The sequence below is a fragment of the Vicugna pacos genome, chromosome 17, assembly GCF_048564905.1.
Source record: "Vicugna pacos chromosome 17, VicPac4, whole genome shotgun sequence".
Taxonomy (NCBI): domain Eukaryota; kingdom Metazoa; phylum Chordata; class Mammalia; order Artiodactyla; family Camelidae; genus Vicugna; species Vicugna pacos.
In genome coordinates this window covers 55212075-55228537 of record NC_133003.1, presented here as the reverse complement: position 1 = coordinate 55228537, position 16463 = coordinate 55212075, and the positions used below count along the sequence as shown (strand labels likewise).

General features: G+C 53.5%; 1 protein-coding gene across 1 annotated transcript in view; it reads left to right on the top strand.

Moving 5' to 3' along the window:
- Positions 1 to 5161: 5161 nt before the first annotated feature.
- CHCHD6 (coiled-coil-helix-coiled-coil-helix domain containing 6) overlaps positions 5162 to 16463 on the top strand; it is a 119324-nt gene continuing 108022 nt past the window's right edge. The window contains exon 1 of the mRNA XM_072942015.1: positions 5162 to 5300. Within this exon, the coding sequence (XP_072798116.1) occupies positions 5214 to 5300 (87 nt within the window). The 5' untranslated portion in view covers positions 5162 to 5213. The remainder of the gene's footprint in view (positions 5301 to 16463) is intronic.

Sequence of the window (16463 nt, the reverse complement as noted above, 5' to 3'; positions counted from 1 at the left end):
TTCGGGTTTCTGGGGATGGGGACCAGGGCCCTGAACCACACCCATCCTACAGATGGTCACAGAAAGCAGTGAGACACCCTGCACCACCGGGACCCTGCTCCCTCAGTGACTCCTCGGGGACAGACACTGGCCCCCGCCGCAAGCCTCCTGTACTCCAACTCCTCTCACTTCTGCCCAGGGGTCTCCAAACTCCCGCCCAGAGGAAGTCCAAGATAGTGTGCAGTGAAGGGGAACAAGTGAGGCAAGTGGAGGGCAGCAAACCCCACTTGCCTTCAAAGGTGCACAAAGGCCAGCATCTCTGAGCAAAGATCTTAGCGCCCACGAAGCACCTTCTGATGGCAGAAGATCCACGGAGCACAGTTCCTCTCCCGGGGAAGACTTGTTATCATGGCGCCTGTTCACAAAATGGATTTGATTTTGCTCAGTGTGGTGTCTCAGCATCTGAAATTTGTTATTCGTACTGTATCTTTTTCACAAGGACCTTCAGAAACAGCGAAGGATCAATGAGCAGTCTGTTCATCAGCTGTGTGTGATGCTCCCAGTGCTTAGATTTCTTTCTGCTTTGCTTCTGCTCTGAAAAGACAGCTCTTCCCAGCTCTTGCAGGTGGGAGGGGCCCTGGGACTGAACGCCCAGTGGATGTGAACGGAAGAGGTGGTCCCTGAGGCAGGAGACACTGGGGCTTGATTCTCTAGGCTCCGAGGCTCACTCTTGTCCTGCTGGGTTGGCTGAGGAAGCCAGATGTTCCAGACGAGCAGGAAAAGCATGGTGGAGCCTCCAGTGGCCAGGATTGCCAGGTTCTGCACACCCACATTTTACAGGAGCGAGAAGTAAAATTACGTTGTTGCCCCCACCACACAGATATTTTCAACTTTCTCTGGGGTATAATATCCATATAAAACACCCAGATGTTAAGTGTGCAGCTTAGTGTTGATAAATGTATACATAGCCACCATCCCAAGTTCTATCTTCCCATCAATTTCCATCCACCTTCCCAGACAACAGTGTTTTGCAGTTTTCAGGCTACAAGTTTTGCACTTCTTTGGTTAAATCTATTCCTCCAAGTCCTATTCATTTTGATACTAATGTAAGTGGAATTTGTTTCTTAATTTCATTTTTAGATTGTTCATTTTGAGTGAGTGTATAGAAATAGAACCGATCTTCGCATATCATCTTTACATCCTGCAAACTTGCTGAACTTGCGTATTAGCTCTGTTGAGTGTGTGTGTGTAAGTGTGAGAATTTCTTAGGATTTTTTTCTTTTTTTAATTGAAGTATAGTCACTTTACAGCATTATGTTAATTTCTGGTGCACAGCATGTTTCAGTCATACATATACATACATACATATGTTCCTGTTCATATTCTATTTCATTATAGGTTATTACAAGATATTGATATAGTTCCCTGTGCCGTACAGTAGGACCTTGTTGTTTATCTATTCTGTATTTAGCAGTTAATATCTGCACAGCCTGAACTCCCAAGTTATCCCTTTCCCTCCTGGGAACCCTAAGTTTGTTCTGTGTCTGTGAGTCTTATTCTGTTTTGTAAATAAGTTCATTTGTGTCTTTTTTTTGGATTCCACACTTAAGTGCCATTACATGGTATTTTTCTTACTTTTTCTGGCTTATTTCACTTAGAATGATGATCTCTAGATCCATCCATGTTGCTGCATCTTAGAATTTTTATATACAGATCATGTCACCACAAACAGAGATCAACATTTCTTCCTTTCCAGCCCTTTACTTCACTTCCTCCGGAGCAATGCTGAATAGAAGTCATGGAAGCAGAGATCTTTATCTTTCTCCTGATCTTACAGCAAAAGCTCCCCTTGGGTTTTAACACGCACAGAGCAAATCACTTTTCTTACCTCTCTACTCTGCCAGCCCTTTTCTTCCTCCTCTTCTTCTAGAGAGTCCAATAACAACAGCTATTACTGAATGAATTCACTGAGTGCCAAGCTCTGGGCAAGCACTCCACGTAATACTGCCACCACTCTTACATTTGTCAGAAAACGGAGGGGCACAGGTCTAGAGAGAGGCAGAGCTCAGCCCTGCGCCCCATCGCGCTGCTCTTTTCAGCTCTGTGCTGTTCTCCAGCCCCACGCTGCCCAAGAGCCACTTGGCCAGAGACGGGTCACAAGGTCACCTTCGGCTGTAAGGGAGAAGGGGCTCTAGGGAGGAGAGTATTTTTTATCTCCCCAAGTGCAGAATTTTACTTCCTGCTTATTATTCTGAAAAGTTTCAAACCATTAGAAACAGTGAAAGAATAATGCAGTGGATCCCAATATATAGTTCACCTCGAGTCGCCTACTGTGAACATTTTTTTTCTGAACCGTCTGAGCGAGTATGGGTTGCAGACACTATGACACTCCACCCTCAATACTTCTGAATGCATCTCCCGAGAATGAGAAAATTAACGTGACTTCAATAACGTCACCTAGGACACTATTCCACATGTGAAACTTTCCCAGTTGTCTCAAGGACCTTTTTATAGCTTTGTTATTGTTGCCGTTACCTTAACCCAGGAACTAACCAAGACTCACTGCTGCAGTTCATCTCATGCCTCCTTCACGTCTTCAAAACCTGTGTTCTGTGTTCACAATGTCAGCCTTTTGGAGCCCGGGACAGCTGTTTTGCAGGATGTCTCACATTCTGGACTTGTCTGGGCGTTTCCTAGCGGTTGAGCGCTGATCACACATTTTTGGCAACAGCACTCCAGAGGGGATGTCCTGTGTCCCTTCCATCTCCTTGGGAGGGACAGCAGTCGTGCCCACCCACTCTTTGTGGTGCTAAGTTTGGCCATTTGGTTAAGGAAGTGACCTTCTGATCTCGTCATTCCAATAGTTTTATGATTGTTCAGAAATCTGTGGTGAGACTTGGGGGTCATGTGAATATCCTGTTTGCTGACCACCTTTCATCCAATGGCTTTAGGATCCATTGATGATTTTTGCCTGATTCAGTTAATTCACTGAGGGTCACAAAACAGCAATGTTTAAATCTCACACTGACTTGCTGGCATTTTTCTGCAAACAAGAGTCCTCCTCCTTTACTAGACCCCCCTCCTTTTTCTTTCAACACATGGACTATCAGACTTTAAAAAAAAATGAAACAAAAGTTCAAACTGTCAAACTCTTACAGTGCTCAAATTTGCCCAGTGGAAGCTTAGGCACAAATTCTTCTAACCAGGCACATTGTTGTACTTAAGGAAATGTGGGTTCTGCTGTGAGGCAGGAAAGAGCGAGTCTGAAAAGCACCTGCCACAACACTCCTCCTCCCCAAAGCCCGTTTCCTGGGCCTTAGACTGGGGCAGCACCTCTCTCAGGATGGTTGCTAGGACTAAGTGAGCTGCGCGTGGACTAACGGCATGCAAAGCATGGGTGCCTACGGCGCAGAGCCTGGCACAAAGAAGGTGCTCAAAAACACGATTTATCTTCTCTTCCTTTCCTATGCATTCTTTGCTACTGCTTTTGTTCAAATCCTCACCCTTCCTTGGATTCACAACATCACTTTATCTTCACCTGTTTGTGCCTCAGTTTTCTCTGTGAAGCAGGGATGCACAGCTTGTTGGGTGGTCATGAGGCTGAGCTGTGCAGGTGTCAGCATAACCCCATCTCTCAGTCTGGTGGGATTCCAGGAGTTTGCACATGGCGGGGCAGGGGAGACCACACACAGTATCACAGTCATCTGTGGCTCTGGGTCTCGTTTTGCTGAATTAGTTCTGTGTTTAATTATCTCATCATTCCACCCAGAAGTGAAATCCATCCCTTTCCTCCATCTTCATACCCCGTCCCAGTCACAGGGTGCTGGGGAGACCCTGCAAGTGTGTGGAACACGTTGCTGATGCTGAAAGTGCCTCATCGAGACTTTCCCCAGCTGCTGAGGGAATCCCCAGTTGCTGTGGGAGCCGGCTGCTGAGCGTTCACAGATGTCTCCTCCACTGGGGATTTGTCCTGGGCTGTCAATGACTGACTGCTCTGGCGGACACAGGGTGATCCCCTCGCCTCACAACGGGACGAATTCTGGATGTAATTTGTGCTCTGGAGCCCCGTGGGGCTGGGCTGAAGCCAGTCTCCTGCTCAGACCATATCTCAGCTTCCTCCTGAGGCACTCCCTCCAAAACCACTTGCACCAGAATCCCCCATTCTTACAGGTCCGCTTATAGGGAAGAAATGGAGGACAGCAGGGGTGGAGGGAGATTTGCAAATCGAAGTATCGTGAAGGAAACTACCAGATATCCTTGTCCATGAAAATGCTTTGGCCACCCCCACCCCAGTGTCACCGGCTTCTTCATCCGCGCTGTTCTCGTTTCAGAGCATCTCACTAGGCTCTCTTCCACGCTCTCCTCCTCACCCCTTCCTTTCCCGGGTGCCAAGGCTCCAGATGCTTCTTACTACTTCAGGGAACAGTCCAGAGTCCCCCGGTTACAGATTCCCTACTCAGCTCCAGGCGCACTTCCATCGGGGGCTCTGAGAACGAAGGGCCGGCGAGGACGGCGGCCCCGCGCGAACGCAGCAGCGCGGGCACAGCGCACTCGCCGCCCTGTGTGCGCGCTCCCGGGGCAGTCCCCAGCGCCGGCCCCCCGCAGCTCTCCGCAGGCCCTCGGCGCACGAGCCCCTTGCTGCTCCTCCGACCTCCTGGCCTGCGGGTCTGCTCTCCTCCCTCCCGCTTTCCAGTCCTTCTTTCTCTTCCTTCCACGTGGAGGCCGGGGTGCGCCGCCCAGCTCTTCCCCGGGGAGGAGGAGCTAGAGGAGGCGCCCCTCCAGCTTCCCTCCCGGCTCCGTTCGTTCGACGGTTCCGTCGGCGGTGGGCTGCTGCTTTAAGCGCCCGCTCGCCGTCTTTTCTCCGCTCCCTCCGCCCCGCATGGCCCCGGCCGGTCAGCGCTCGCCGGCTGTTCCGCTCGGCGCGCTGAACGAATCTGCAGCGCCTCCGCCGGCGCGGCGCGGCCTCCCCGGTGGTGTCCGGGTCCCCCTCGGCTCCGCTCCCCGTCGGCCGGCCCCGCGCCCGCGATTTGGCCAAGCGCTGTCGGTGCTGAGGCGCCGCGCCTCGCGCTCCGGGTTCCGCGGGCGGGCGCCGCGAGACTACGAATCCCACAATTCCCCGCGGCCCGCGCCGCGATTGGCTGAGCCGCTGGCGGCGGCCAATAGAACGCGGCCTTGTTAGCAGGTGGCGCGGCGCCGGTTCCTGAAGCGCCGGCGCGCCAGAGCCGCCTCCTGCCATGGGCAGCGCCGAGAGCCGCGAGGGCCGCAGGGCGTCCTTCGGGATGGACGAGGAGGAGCGGGTCCGGGTGCTGCAGGGCATCCGGGTGAGCGGGCGGCCGGCGGGCGGGCTTGGGCGCCGGGCGCGGGCCGGCCGGGGTCCTCGCTGGCGCCGCTGGAGCCTCGGCCGGCGGCATCTCTGCGTCCGTCGGCCGCGAGAGGGACGCGGGCTGGGAGGGCGCCCGCAGGCCTCGCCTCCGCCCGTGTGGGGAGAAGGAGCGCAGACCCGGGCGGGGTCCTCGGCCCTCGGGACCCGCACCCCAGGTGCTCATCTCCTCACCTGGATCCCCGCCCCGCTCCCGTGCCCTCGCCGCCCGTGGACGCCCACGCTTGGACGAGAAGACCAGCCGCCCTCCCTTGGGTTCCGGAGCCGCACTGCTGACCCCTCCGACCACAGCCCGTGCCAGTACCCCCACGCCCCGTTCTCTGGCCTCAGCGCCTCCTTGTCCCTCGAGATGCCAGCCTGCCTGGGCGCACGACCTCCGCACGGGCTGTGTTCGCTCTCCCAGCTCTTCCTGTGTCTGCTCTGACATTCGTGTTGTAGTTCAGAGCTCACCTGAGTATCCTTCCCTGACCTTCAGTCTAAAGTGGCTGCCCACCCCGCGGTCACACGCTTTTCAAAGCGCTCATCACCATTTGAAACTTCTTGCTACGTGTTTATTGTGTTTCCCGCTGCGGTGGCAGCCCCGTGAGGCTAGGGCTCTTGTCTGACCCCAGCCTCTGTCCCCAGAGTCTAGGGGACGGATAAACGCTCACGTTTGAGTGCTTCGTGGGGGCCATGGGTTGTGCTAAGCCCTTTGCAGGTATCTTCTCATTTAATTTCCAGCAGTCCTGTGAGAGGTGGGATTCTGTTGGCCCGTTTAACGGATTGAAGGCAACCGAGGCAATGAGATGAAGTGCCTTATCCTTGGCCACCTGGCTGTTCATGGTGACCTGGAATCGGACGTCGGTGACTCCAGGGTCTGTTCATAGAATGCAACACGTCCACCTACACCTGTGCCTGGCACATAGTGGGTGCTTTGTAAGTCATTGCTGAGTGATTAAATGGATGGACCCTGTGGGACAGGCACCTGGTGTCCATGGAATGACCAGAGCTAGTGGAGGTGAATTAGTTAGGGAGGAGGCTCAGAAGAAGGCATCAGGAGGTCTGACTTCTGGATAGACTCATCAGCTGTGTGACCTTTTGTGAACAACTTCTCTTTTGAGTCTCAATCACAGGATTTCTTAAAAAAATTGGGGGGAGGCAATGCTGACCCTAGGTGCTGCCTAGATGAGAAATGTGTCTGGAAGCGTTTAGGAAAAGCAGTGTTTGTGGAGCGTCTGTTCTCAGCCTAGACAACTTAGCATGTTTGGTGTTCGCTGGATGTTCTCCAGTCTTGACCTGGCTGGCGGCAAAGACGAAATGGGGAGGAGACTGCTCCTGTCCGAGGGAGGAGAGGCAGGAACTGGAATCGGGATTTGGAAAGACGCCCCGGGCTCTGGGTGGGTAGGTGTAGGTAGGGACATCCTCTTAGGTTGACAGAACGTAAGTCTCTTTTGGGTCTTAGGTACAGTTTATTTCTAGTTCTTTTAACAGTTCTACAAAGTGTAAATCCTGTTTAAAAATGAAGAATCAGGCTTAGAGAGGTTAAAGAGTTTGTCCAAGGTGTTACTTCTGGGACTTTAATCCAGATCCTTTGGTTGGAAGAAACAGCCTTTTCTTACTATGCCAAGCTCCCCTCCCCCCCCAAAAGCAATATAAAAGGCAGCGTGAAAATTCTGTGACAGCCTCTGGCTGTCCCAACAAGGCACTGGTGCCCCAGTTAGTCCTACCAGAGACTGTTACAACTAGAGGGAGCTTGGGCAGACTCCTCAGGGGGAATAAATGACTTGTCCAGTGGGGTGCAGTGGGGGGCACGGCCCTGTGCTGTGAGAGCCCCTTCGCTTCTGCCTTTTTTCCTTCCTGCCTCCTACCGTTCCTCCCCTTCTTCCTTCCCGTGCCCAGTTTGAGAGAGGGAGACCAGAGGAAGGCGGTGGTGACAGTGAAGTGTTTGGGGTAGGGGCTTTTTCTGCTGGTAAAGTGACTTGAGGGTTGGGGAATCTGCCTTGTTTTTAAGCAGGCAAGTAAAAATCACTGGCAAAGACCATTAGGTGAACCAAACGAGAAGTTAGTTTAATAGAAGGTAAATGCCAAAGAACATCTGCTCACTCCTTCAGAGAAAGTTAAATGTTCTTAAAGACCTCTAGTGTGCAGTCCCCCGGGCCTGGTCCTGGAAAGCACTCTAGTTCCCTTAAAATTAAATGCCACGTTGTTGCTATTTTGCATAGTTATTTGCATAAATTTACATACTGAGTTCAAGCCCTAATTCCGTGGAAAGTAAAGGAAATTTAATTAATGTAAAATGTGCAATTATATTCAACACCATTTTTCAGAGCAAGCACATATGAAATACAGAAATATTTCATTTCAACCAGTATGTTTACTCTCCTCTCTCCATTGGTGTGGGTCCACAGCGTCCCGTGTGTGACTGCCTGTCCCCTGTGCCCCATGCACACGCCATCTTTGTTGGTTCAGCTGAAATTGGTTGCTTGTTGACATCCAGGCCCCACCGTTCTCCAGTCTTTGCCCCTTCCAAGCCCTCGGCTCCCGCTGCCCTTCCTGGGTCACTTCCCCAGGATGCTGCTTCAGCTGTGTCCCCAGGCTCGTTACAGTCCCCAGGCTACACCACCTGTACCATCATTTGTGGTCTGGTGCGACAGGCTGGGACCACTGCTGAGGGGAGGACCCAGAAGGAGGTGGCAGGACACAAGAAACCATCCCTGAAGATGCCCACACCAGAGAGGCCACATGCGCCCAGCCCCTGCCTTTCCACTGCCCCAGCAGGCGCTTCCTGTGAGCCAGTTCCTTGCCTGGCACTGGGCCTGGCCTGGCACAGACAACAGGGGACAAAGCCCTGGGTCCTGCCCCCATGGAGACCTCAGCCCTGGAGGCAGAACTAACCAAAAGAAGGAAAAAAGGCAGAATAATGGTAAAGACTGCAAGTGCTAGAAGAGAAACAGGGTGTGGAGAGCGGCAGGGAGCGGGTCAAATGTGCTGCTCCGGCAGGTGACACTGACCGTGGGTCTGTGCCAGTAGGGGAGACCCATCTCCTCCAGGCTGGGCGGGTTCAGAGCTAGGTCACAGCTGGTCCCTGGCTGCCCTCGTGAGACACCACTCCATGTCTCAGAGGTGAGGGGGCAGGTTCAAGGAGATGGAGTAGCCCACCGTCACAGAGAGCTAGTGGTCCAGCTGGGAGCTTGGACTTTCCAACTCCAAAGCCTGTGCGCTTGGCAGCCACACGGGGGTGGGATGGTGGAGAAAGCTGGCCAGGCAATGAGGCTAGATGGGCGATGGCCCCAAGCTGGACAGGGCTGTTTGCACAGTAGCCGGGGAACCTTGTGGTTTCCCCAGCTGGGGGAGCTTTGGGGATGTCTTATCTGATGATGGTGGCTTTTCCTTTTTCCTAAAATGGCTTTATTGAAACGTATTTTACATGTAAAATTCAGCCATTTCAGTGATTTAAAAATTTATTTAAAAAATTTTTAAGCAAATTTACAGAGTTGAGCAACTGTCATCACGATGGGATTTCAGAACGTGTACAAGGCCTGAGAAGATTCCTTGTGCTTAGTTGCAGTCACTCCTACTCCCCCTCTCAGCCCCAAGTAACCACTGGTCCTTCTGCCTCTGGGTTCTTTCCTTTTCTGGACGTTTCGTGTAAGCACATCCCGCACCTTTCCCCACACTTCACACGCGCCCCTGCTGTTGGCTGGTTGATGCTGTGGTGTGTGCTAGTACTCTTACTAGTCTCTTGTTGTGTGGGTAGACTGCATTTTGTCAAGCAGTGGTGAGTTATTTGCAGTTCTTGACTATTACGAATAATGCTGCTGTGGACATGTGCATGCAAGGACTTTTTGTGAGCATGTGTTTTCATGTCTCTTGGATAGATGCCTAAGAGTAGAATTGCTGGGTCATTCTGTTCAAGAATGTGGTGAGTTGTTAGTTTACCTTTTTGTGGAGCTGTCAGACTGCTTTCTGAAGGGCTGTACCGTTTTACGTTCCCTCCCCCACCCACGATAGGTGAGGGTTCCAGGTTCTCCACACCCTCACCAACACTTGCTGCTTTCTTGGATTTTGGCAGTTGTAGTGGGTGTGGAGTGGTGTCTCACTGTGGTCTGAATTTGCACTTCTCTAATAACTAATGATGTTGAATGCGTTTTCACATGCTTATTTGCCATTTGTGTATTTTATTTGGTGAAATGTGTGTTCAGATCTGTTCATTTTAATAACTTAATAGGGCTGTTTGTTTTTATTAGTGAGTTACAAGATTTCACTGTGCTGGATTCAAGCCCTTTATCATATTAGAATTTGCAAGTGTTTTCTCCCGATCTGTCATTTGTCTTTTAATTTTCTTAATTGTGTCTTTGAAGTGTAAACATTTATAGTTTTGATGGAGTTTAAATTGTTATTTTTTTCAATTAATTGTGCTCAGATGTCACATCCCAGAAATTTTTACCTAACCTAAGTTTATGGAAATTTTCTCGTATGTTTTCTTCTATGAGTTTTATAGTTCTGGCTTTTATACTTAAGTTTATGATTCATTTTGAGTCAATTTTTGTGTATGATGTGAGGTAAGTCTCTAAATCAGGGGTTGGCAAAGTTGTTCTGTAAAATGATGAAATAGGAGATACTTTCTGCTTTGCTGACCAGAAGGTCTTTATCGCTACTGCTCAGCTCAGCCATTTTTAGGGTGAAACCAGCCACAGGCAGTATGTAAACGGGTGGGTTTGGTTTGTTTGGTTATGTTCTATGTTCCAATAAAACTTTATTTATAAAATCAAGTTTTGGTTTGGACTTGGCTCAAGCGCTACAGCTTGTTGACCTCTGGTCTAAATCTGTCTTTTTTGTATGAAACTTTTAATTTTTCCAAACTCCACTTGCTGAAAAGAGTGTCCTTTCCGCGCTGAATGACCTTGGGACCTTTGTGAACATCATTCGCCATGAACATACGGGTTTACCTCAGGACTCTCAATTCTGTTGAGAATCCCGTTGGTCTGTGTGCTTTATGTCTGTCTTTTTGCTATAGCACTGTCATGATTATTGTGGCTTTGTGGCAAGTTTCAAAATTGGGAAGTACAAGTTTCCAGTTTTGTTCTTTTTTTCAAGTCCTTTTCACTTCCATATACATTTTAGGATCAACTTGTTGACTTCTATGAAAAGCCTGTTGGGATTGTGATGGGGTTTGTATTGAATCTATAAGATTGCTTTGGGGAGAATTGCCGTTTTAACAATGTGGAGTCTTCCAGTCTGTGGATATGAAATCTCCTTTCATTTATTTACATCTTTTTAAGTTTTTCTCAGTAATGTTTTATACTTTCAGTGTACAAATCTTGCATTTCTTTTAGAATTGTTCCCAAGTATTTTATTCTTTTCGGTGCTGTTATGAATGGAATTGTTTTCTTAATTTCATTTGTAGATCCTTCATTGCTAGCCTGTAGACATACGTTGATTTTTGTATATTGATCTTGTGTCCTGCAGCCTTGCTGAACTCATTTATCAGTTCTAGTGGGGTTTTTTGGTGTGTATTCTTTAGGATTTTATGTAGGTAGGCTCATGCTGTCTGCAAAATGAAGACAGTTTTGCTTCATCCTTTCCAGTCTGGATGCCCTTTCTCTCTTTCTTGCCTTACTGTGTTGGCTGGAACATCCAGCACAGTACTGAGGAGAAGCGGTGAGAGTGCACATCCTTGCCTTGCTCCTGAACTTCGGGGGAAACGTTCAGTCTTCCCCCACTGAGTGTGTTCGGTGTAGGTTTTCATAGTTGCTTTTTGCAGGGTGACGATTTTGTGTTTTCTCCATCATCTCTTCCCTGTCCTCATATCCTGCTTTTCTGTAGGCTCACGGAGTGCAGAGACTGTCTTAACTACTGGCTTCTGGATCATTAGTATGTGCTTGTGGATTGTGTGCTTGGATTAAAGAATTGACGATCATTTTTTAGCTGAGCCGGTGATCTGTGGCCGGAGACCCTTGCTCCCCTTACTCTTCTGAGGCTCTGGTACGGGCTTGTGCCACGTGCGCAGCAGACCTCCTTCCCACCCCGCGCTGCCCGGGACGTGCCTCTCCCGTGTCTCAGCGACAGTGCTCCTTGCTGTGTCGCCTTACAGCACATCCTCTGTCTCAGTTCACTGCTGAGAGTTCGTGTGGAGAACAGGACATCCCAGAGGACCTCAGAGGGGCACGTCTCCCTTCTTATGAGCAGGATGGGGCCTCGTTCAGCACAAGTGCCTCGAAGGGCTTGGTCAGGAGTCCTCTCCACTCCTCCCCAGCTCAGTGCTCTCCCGGCTGACCGTTGGGTGAGTGCCACGGATGGGCCACAACAGGAAGTTCAGCTGCGAAAGCCGGGGACGAATGGCCCGGCTCTCCCCGCTGTGCCGTGCGCACCCGTGTGCGTCTGGGTGTGGCGTCCAGCAGTGTTGCCCGGGTGCCAGTCCCCGGCTGGGCGCTTTCCTGGGTGGCTTCTCCCTGCTGCTCCCCAGACCCCACGCCTGCCGGTGGTGAGGTGTCCAGGCATGCAGGGAAGCAGAGCACTTCGGGCCCCCTCTCCAGCCCCACAGCTGCTGAGGGGACGGCCGTCCTCCAGACAGCGCGGGGCCCAGCTGCCTGCGGGCAGACTTGCCCTCGTGCTCTCGTCCTTGGCGCAGGCCTCCAGACTGTCTGAGGACAGCGGACCCAGCCACGTTCAGGGCCTTCTCTGAGCACCCTTCACGTTTTCTCCTGGGCGTGGCGCAGCATAGCCGGCGGTGACGTTTGCATGGTGCGAGCGTCAGGTGACTTAGGGTTGTATCTTCATGGGCGATGCAGTTCCTTCGTGGGACCGTGACTGTGCACAGGACAGTGCTGAAGAGCTTTCTGTGTAAAGGGTAACCCGTAAAGCAGTGCAAACCTGAGGAGGGCTGTTGGCTTCGGCCCCGCGGAGTTCATCTTGGGTCCGCTCCCCCGCCGGGCGCTCTCGGACCCCTTGGGCTCCACCGTTGGGGGCCACCGCGTGCTGTCCCCGGCAGGCCTGGCTTCCAGGCTCCCATCGGCGTCTCCACAGTGTTTCCTGGTTCAGCCCTCTTGCCCTGCCTCATGCTGCCCTGGCCATCTCTTTCATCTCCATCCTTGAGCTGGTGACGTCTGGACTTGAACGTCCCTGAGGCCACTGGCCGTGTCCCCCTGCAAGGCTCCCAGGCGCTGTAATCGTGGTGTCCACTCGCTGTCTCCCTGTCCCTTGGGTGAACGTCCGTCCAGCCAGTCCACGTGCCCTTTCTTCTCTGCGTCTAACTCGATCCCGTGACTCTTCTTCCAGCTTTTTGTGTTTCACCCTCGTCTTGGTTCCCTCCTGGCTCTGTACCGCAGTCAGGCTCACCCCGCCTTCCCCTGACCGTTGGATACAAATTGTCCTTTCTCCCCACAGACTGGCCTCCCACAAGTCAGTGCTTCCTGGCGCTGGCAGGGCAGTGTGTTTTAAAAGGTCATTTTACTTCTGAGCAGGGTTCAGGCCGTGTGAGTAAAATGCAGACAGTTCACATGGAGGCTTCCAGGGACCAGTCCCCCTCCCCCCCCCACCGCCCTCCGTCGGCCCTGCTCTCAGAGGCGGCCCTGCCACCGGCCAGTGGTGTCAGCAGCCATTCGGAGTTCGAGCTAACTGTGTGACCCCTTCCTTCCCGCTGCCCCCGGGTAAATGCAGATTCCTGGGCCTGGCCCCAAGGCCCTCCCCCTGCTGTCACTGTGCGTCCCACAGGGAGGATGCCTGGCCTGGTTCCTCCCTGTCCTCAGGACCAGTTCAGGGGTTCCCTCCTGTGACGTCTCGTGCACCCTGCACTGGTCACCGTCCCGGGTCCTGCAGGCCCTGCTCCAGGCAGGGTGAGCTCTGCCCTGCGCATGGCCTGTGAGCAGGAGCCGTGTCTACTGGCCTGTGGCCCCAGCACCTGGCCCAGACCCCAGCTCAAGTCAGCGAGATGCTCGCTGGACGGAGGTTTAAGCCTCAGGCTCCCTGTGTCTTTAATGAAAGCATTGGTCCAGAAATTTTGTGGTATTAATTGACAACATGTGAAACTTGGAAAGCTTTACATAAATTCAAGCTTTAGCTTTTTTGGGGGAAAATGTCAGGAGTCTGGTCCACGTTGCCAGGTGGCGGCACTCCTGGAGGTGTGAGGTAGCCACCGTCGCAGTCCCCACCATGTCGTCCTGGAACTGATTCTTCCCTGCCAGGCCTGCCTATTCACTTCCATCACCTGCCAGACCCCGTGATGATGGCGTTTGCCACGCTTTGGGGGGCCTCCAGAGCTCTTCTCAGCCTGATGCTCGGATTTAAATCTGTGGATCTAATTTCAGCTCACAGGAAACTGCAGGACTAGCCAATGGAATCTCCAAGGCAACAGCCGCTGGCAGAGCAGAGAAATCTGTTCCGAGTCACAGAACTGGGCAGCGCCTCCGGGGATGGGGGTGTCCGGGCACCAGGAGCCCCTGGCAGGCCTGACTCGTCTGGAACCTGCCCGGTGCTCGCGCGGTCAGGGGCTGGCGGCTGGGGAGGGAGAGAGGCATCCAGATGACTGTGCGTGAGAGGAGGCGGCAGCTCCGCAGGGTGGCTGGGTACTGACTCGAGCAGGCAGTTCAGCACCACACCACCCTGTCCCGCTGAGGATGCGAGGACTCGAGGACAGTCTCCTGGTGGCCATCGGTGCTTGTGGTGACACAGAGAATAATGCTTGGGGCATGGCCTCCACGCGGCTGCTTCTCAGATGTGTGTAGTGAGTGACTTCTCAGACTGGAAAGGTGCTAATTTTCGAATGGATGTTTCCTCATTGAAGTAGGCTGTCTGTCTGGTGAATGCATACCTGCTTCCCTCCCCTTCCTGCCTGGGTCTTACTGTGAACGGCAGAAAAGGCGACGTGCAGATCTTTTTGTTGTTCTGGGGTCGGGCTTTGTGGCCGGAGAGAGGGCGCCCCACTGGGAGGGGTGAGCAGGCGGTCCTGCTGGCGCGTGCAGTGCGCGCGGTCCCCGGGTGGGGCTAGGCGGGGCCTCCCCATTGGCTGGGTCGGGCGCTGCTCTTACCCCGTTCTTGCCCCCAGAAACGGGTGTGGACGCTGGGACTTTGACAGCAGCCCTTCCCCAGCCTTTTGCTCGCTGGGTGGCCACGGGACTTATTTGCAGGCCTGAGTGGCCGATAAGGAAACCTCCAGTCCCTCTTTGGGAGCGTGTCCTAAACTTGGGTACCCTGGGGGAGGGCTGCATTTTGGTGGCTGTGCTGCAGGGCTTTTGGTCTCCGGCCATAGCGCCATGGGCTCTGGGCTGCTGCGGGAGGAGAGAGGATCCTTTCCTCTCTCCGTGTTGTCACTGTGACTTGTGCTGGCACCAGCCATGCACTCCATGGTGGTGACACGGGAGGTCCCTCTGCTCAGAGTCCCCGTGTCACTCCAGCCTGGGGGGTGGGGTCCAGGTTGGAGCCACAGGCTGGACGTTGCGCTGGAGGGCACTTTGAGAAGAGTCTTTCCAGGTCACAGAGCAGCACGTGGAGCAGACAGGCCACTTCTGGTGCCCGGCTGCCAAGGCTCACCGCCCTGGTTGACTAGGTCTGTGTTTTTATACACTCTGCGAGGGCCTGGTGTGAGTGTAACTCCTGTTCGCAAGGGCTTCACCGTCCGCACGGTAGCTGGGACTGACTGCTCCATGCCCACGGCCCGTGTGCTCCTCACCGTCTCTGCCCTCAGTCGTCTCATCTTGCAGGCAAGGAGGCCCCGGCCCGAGGTCACATAGCTAGTAAGCAGCTCAGTCGGGATTCAAACCTGCACACCAGTTCCTAGGCTGCGGCAGCCAGTCCAGCCCGTGGGGCCCTACTTCTAGGCGAGGACCGTGCAGCTCTGGGAGGCGAGGAAGGGGGTTGGCCCACAGCTGGCTGTCGGTGGACTCCTGTTTCCTGGATTTCCCGCTCTGGGTTTGGCCCTCTGTCTTCTGACCACACAGGGCTCCGTGTGGCCAGCTCTGGTGGTGCAGTGGCCACAGGCCTCCGGCGCAGACTTCCCAGACCTGCTGGCTCCGGGGGCCTCCATTCTGGTTCTGCTGGTGCAGGAGCCCTGCCCAGATGGTGTTTATTCTCACATGGCTGCTGTGTGCCTATGTATATTTGTTGATTAAAAATATTTCTTGCTTATTTTGTAGCAACATTAAAAAATATTACAGATCTCCTCCTGCCAGTGAGACGCTTGCCAGTGTTTTCCTTAACCCCTCGCTCACCAGGTGGTGTTGTTCGGCCGATGCCCCCCCAGGCTGGGCTAGGAAGTCGGAGCCCAGGACTCCCCTGTGCAGAACCCCTCGCCCTCGGGCCAAATTTGGGTCTGACCTCGACCTGCCTCTCCGGCCTGGTCACCTAGTCCATCCTTCTCTCACGCTGGCCCTTGGACCGGCCAGACTCAGGGCTTCTCAGAGCGTTTGCACAGTCCTCTTCTCTGCTTGGAGCTGGATCCTTTTCCTGGGATCTTAGGACGTGACGGTGGCTGGGGCCTCCTCATTCAAGAGGGGGAGACTTACATCAGCATCGCCCCCTCTGGGGGTCTCCCCCAGGCCCTGCCCCTGCCCCGCCCCACGAGCCCCTGGCCCTGCAGGTTCCTGTTTTGCTCTGTCCGAGCTTTGGGCGCTGACATATGACACTGATTTTGGAGACACACTTTAACATCTCTGAACAGGTGGAGAAAACCCACCTCTGACCACCGTTCAGCAGTCGGTGCCCTGTCTCCCCCGACCCCGGCCCCAGGCAGCCAGGCTACTTCTTGTCTCTAGGGATTTTGCCTGTTCTGCACATTCCAAGTAAGCGGTTATAGGATACGTGCCTCTGGTGCCTGGCTCACTGAGCGTGCGGCTCCGGGCTCACCGCGGGGCAGCCTGTCAGCACCTCGTTCCTTCTTACCACTAACGTCATCCGGCCGTGTGGACGCACCGCCCCCCAGTCGATGGACACTTGGGCTGCTTCCACCTCTGGCTGTTACGGATCACGCGGACGCGAACATTCATGTCAAGTTAGCTGAAACTGTGAGTCCATCGCCCTTGAGCAGGCACCTCTGGCCGGAGCTGCTTGATCAAACGGTAACGGTGTTTACACCCACGAGGGCTGGCGGGCTCTTTCCCGAAGTGGCTGCGCCAGTGATTTGCTGGCTGCG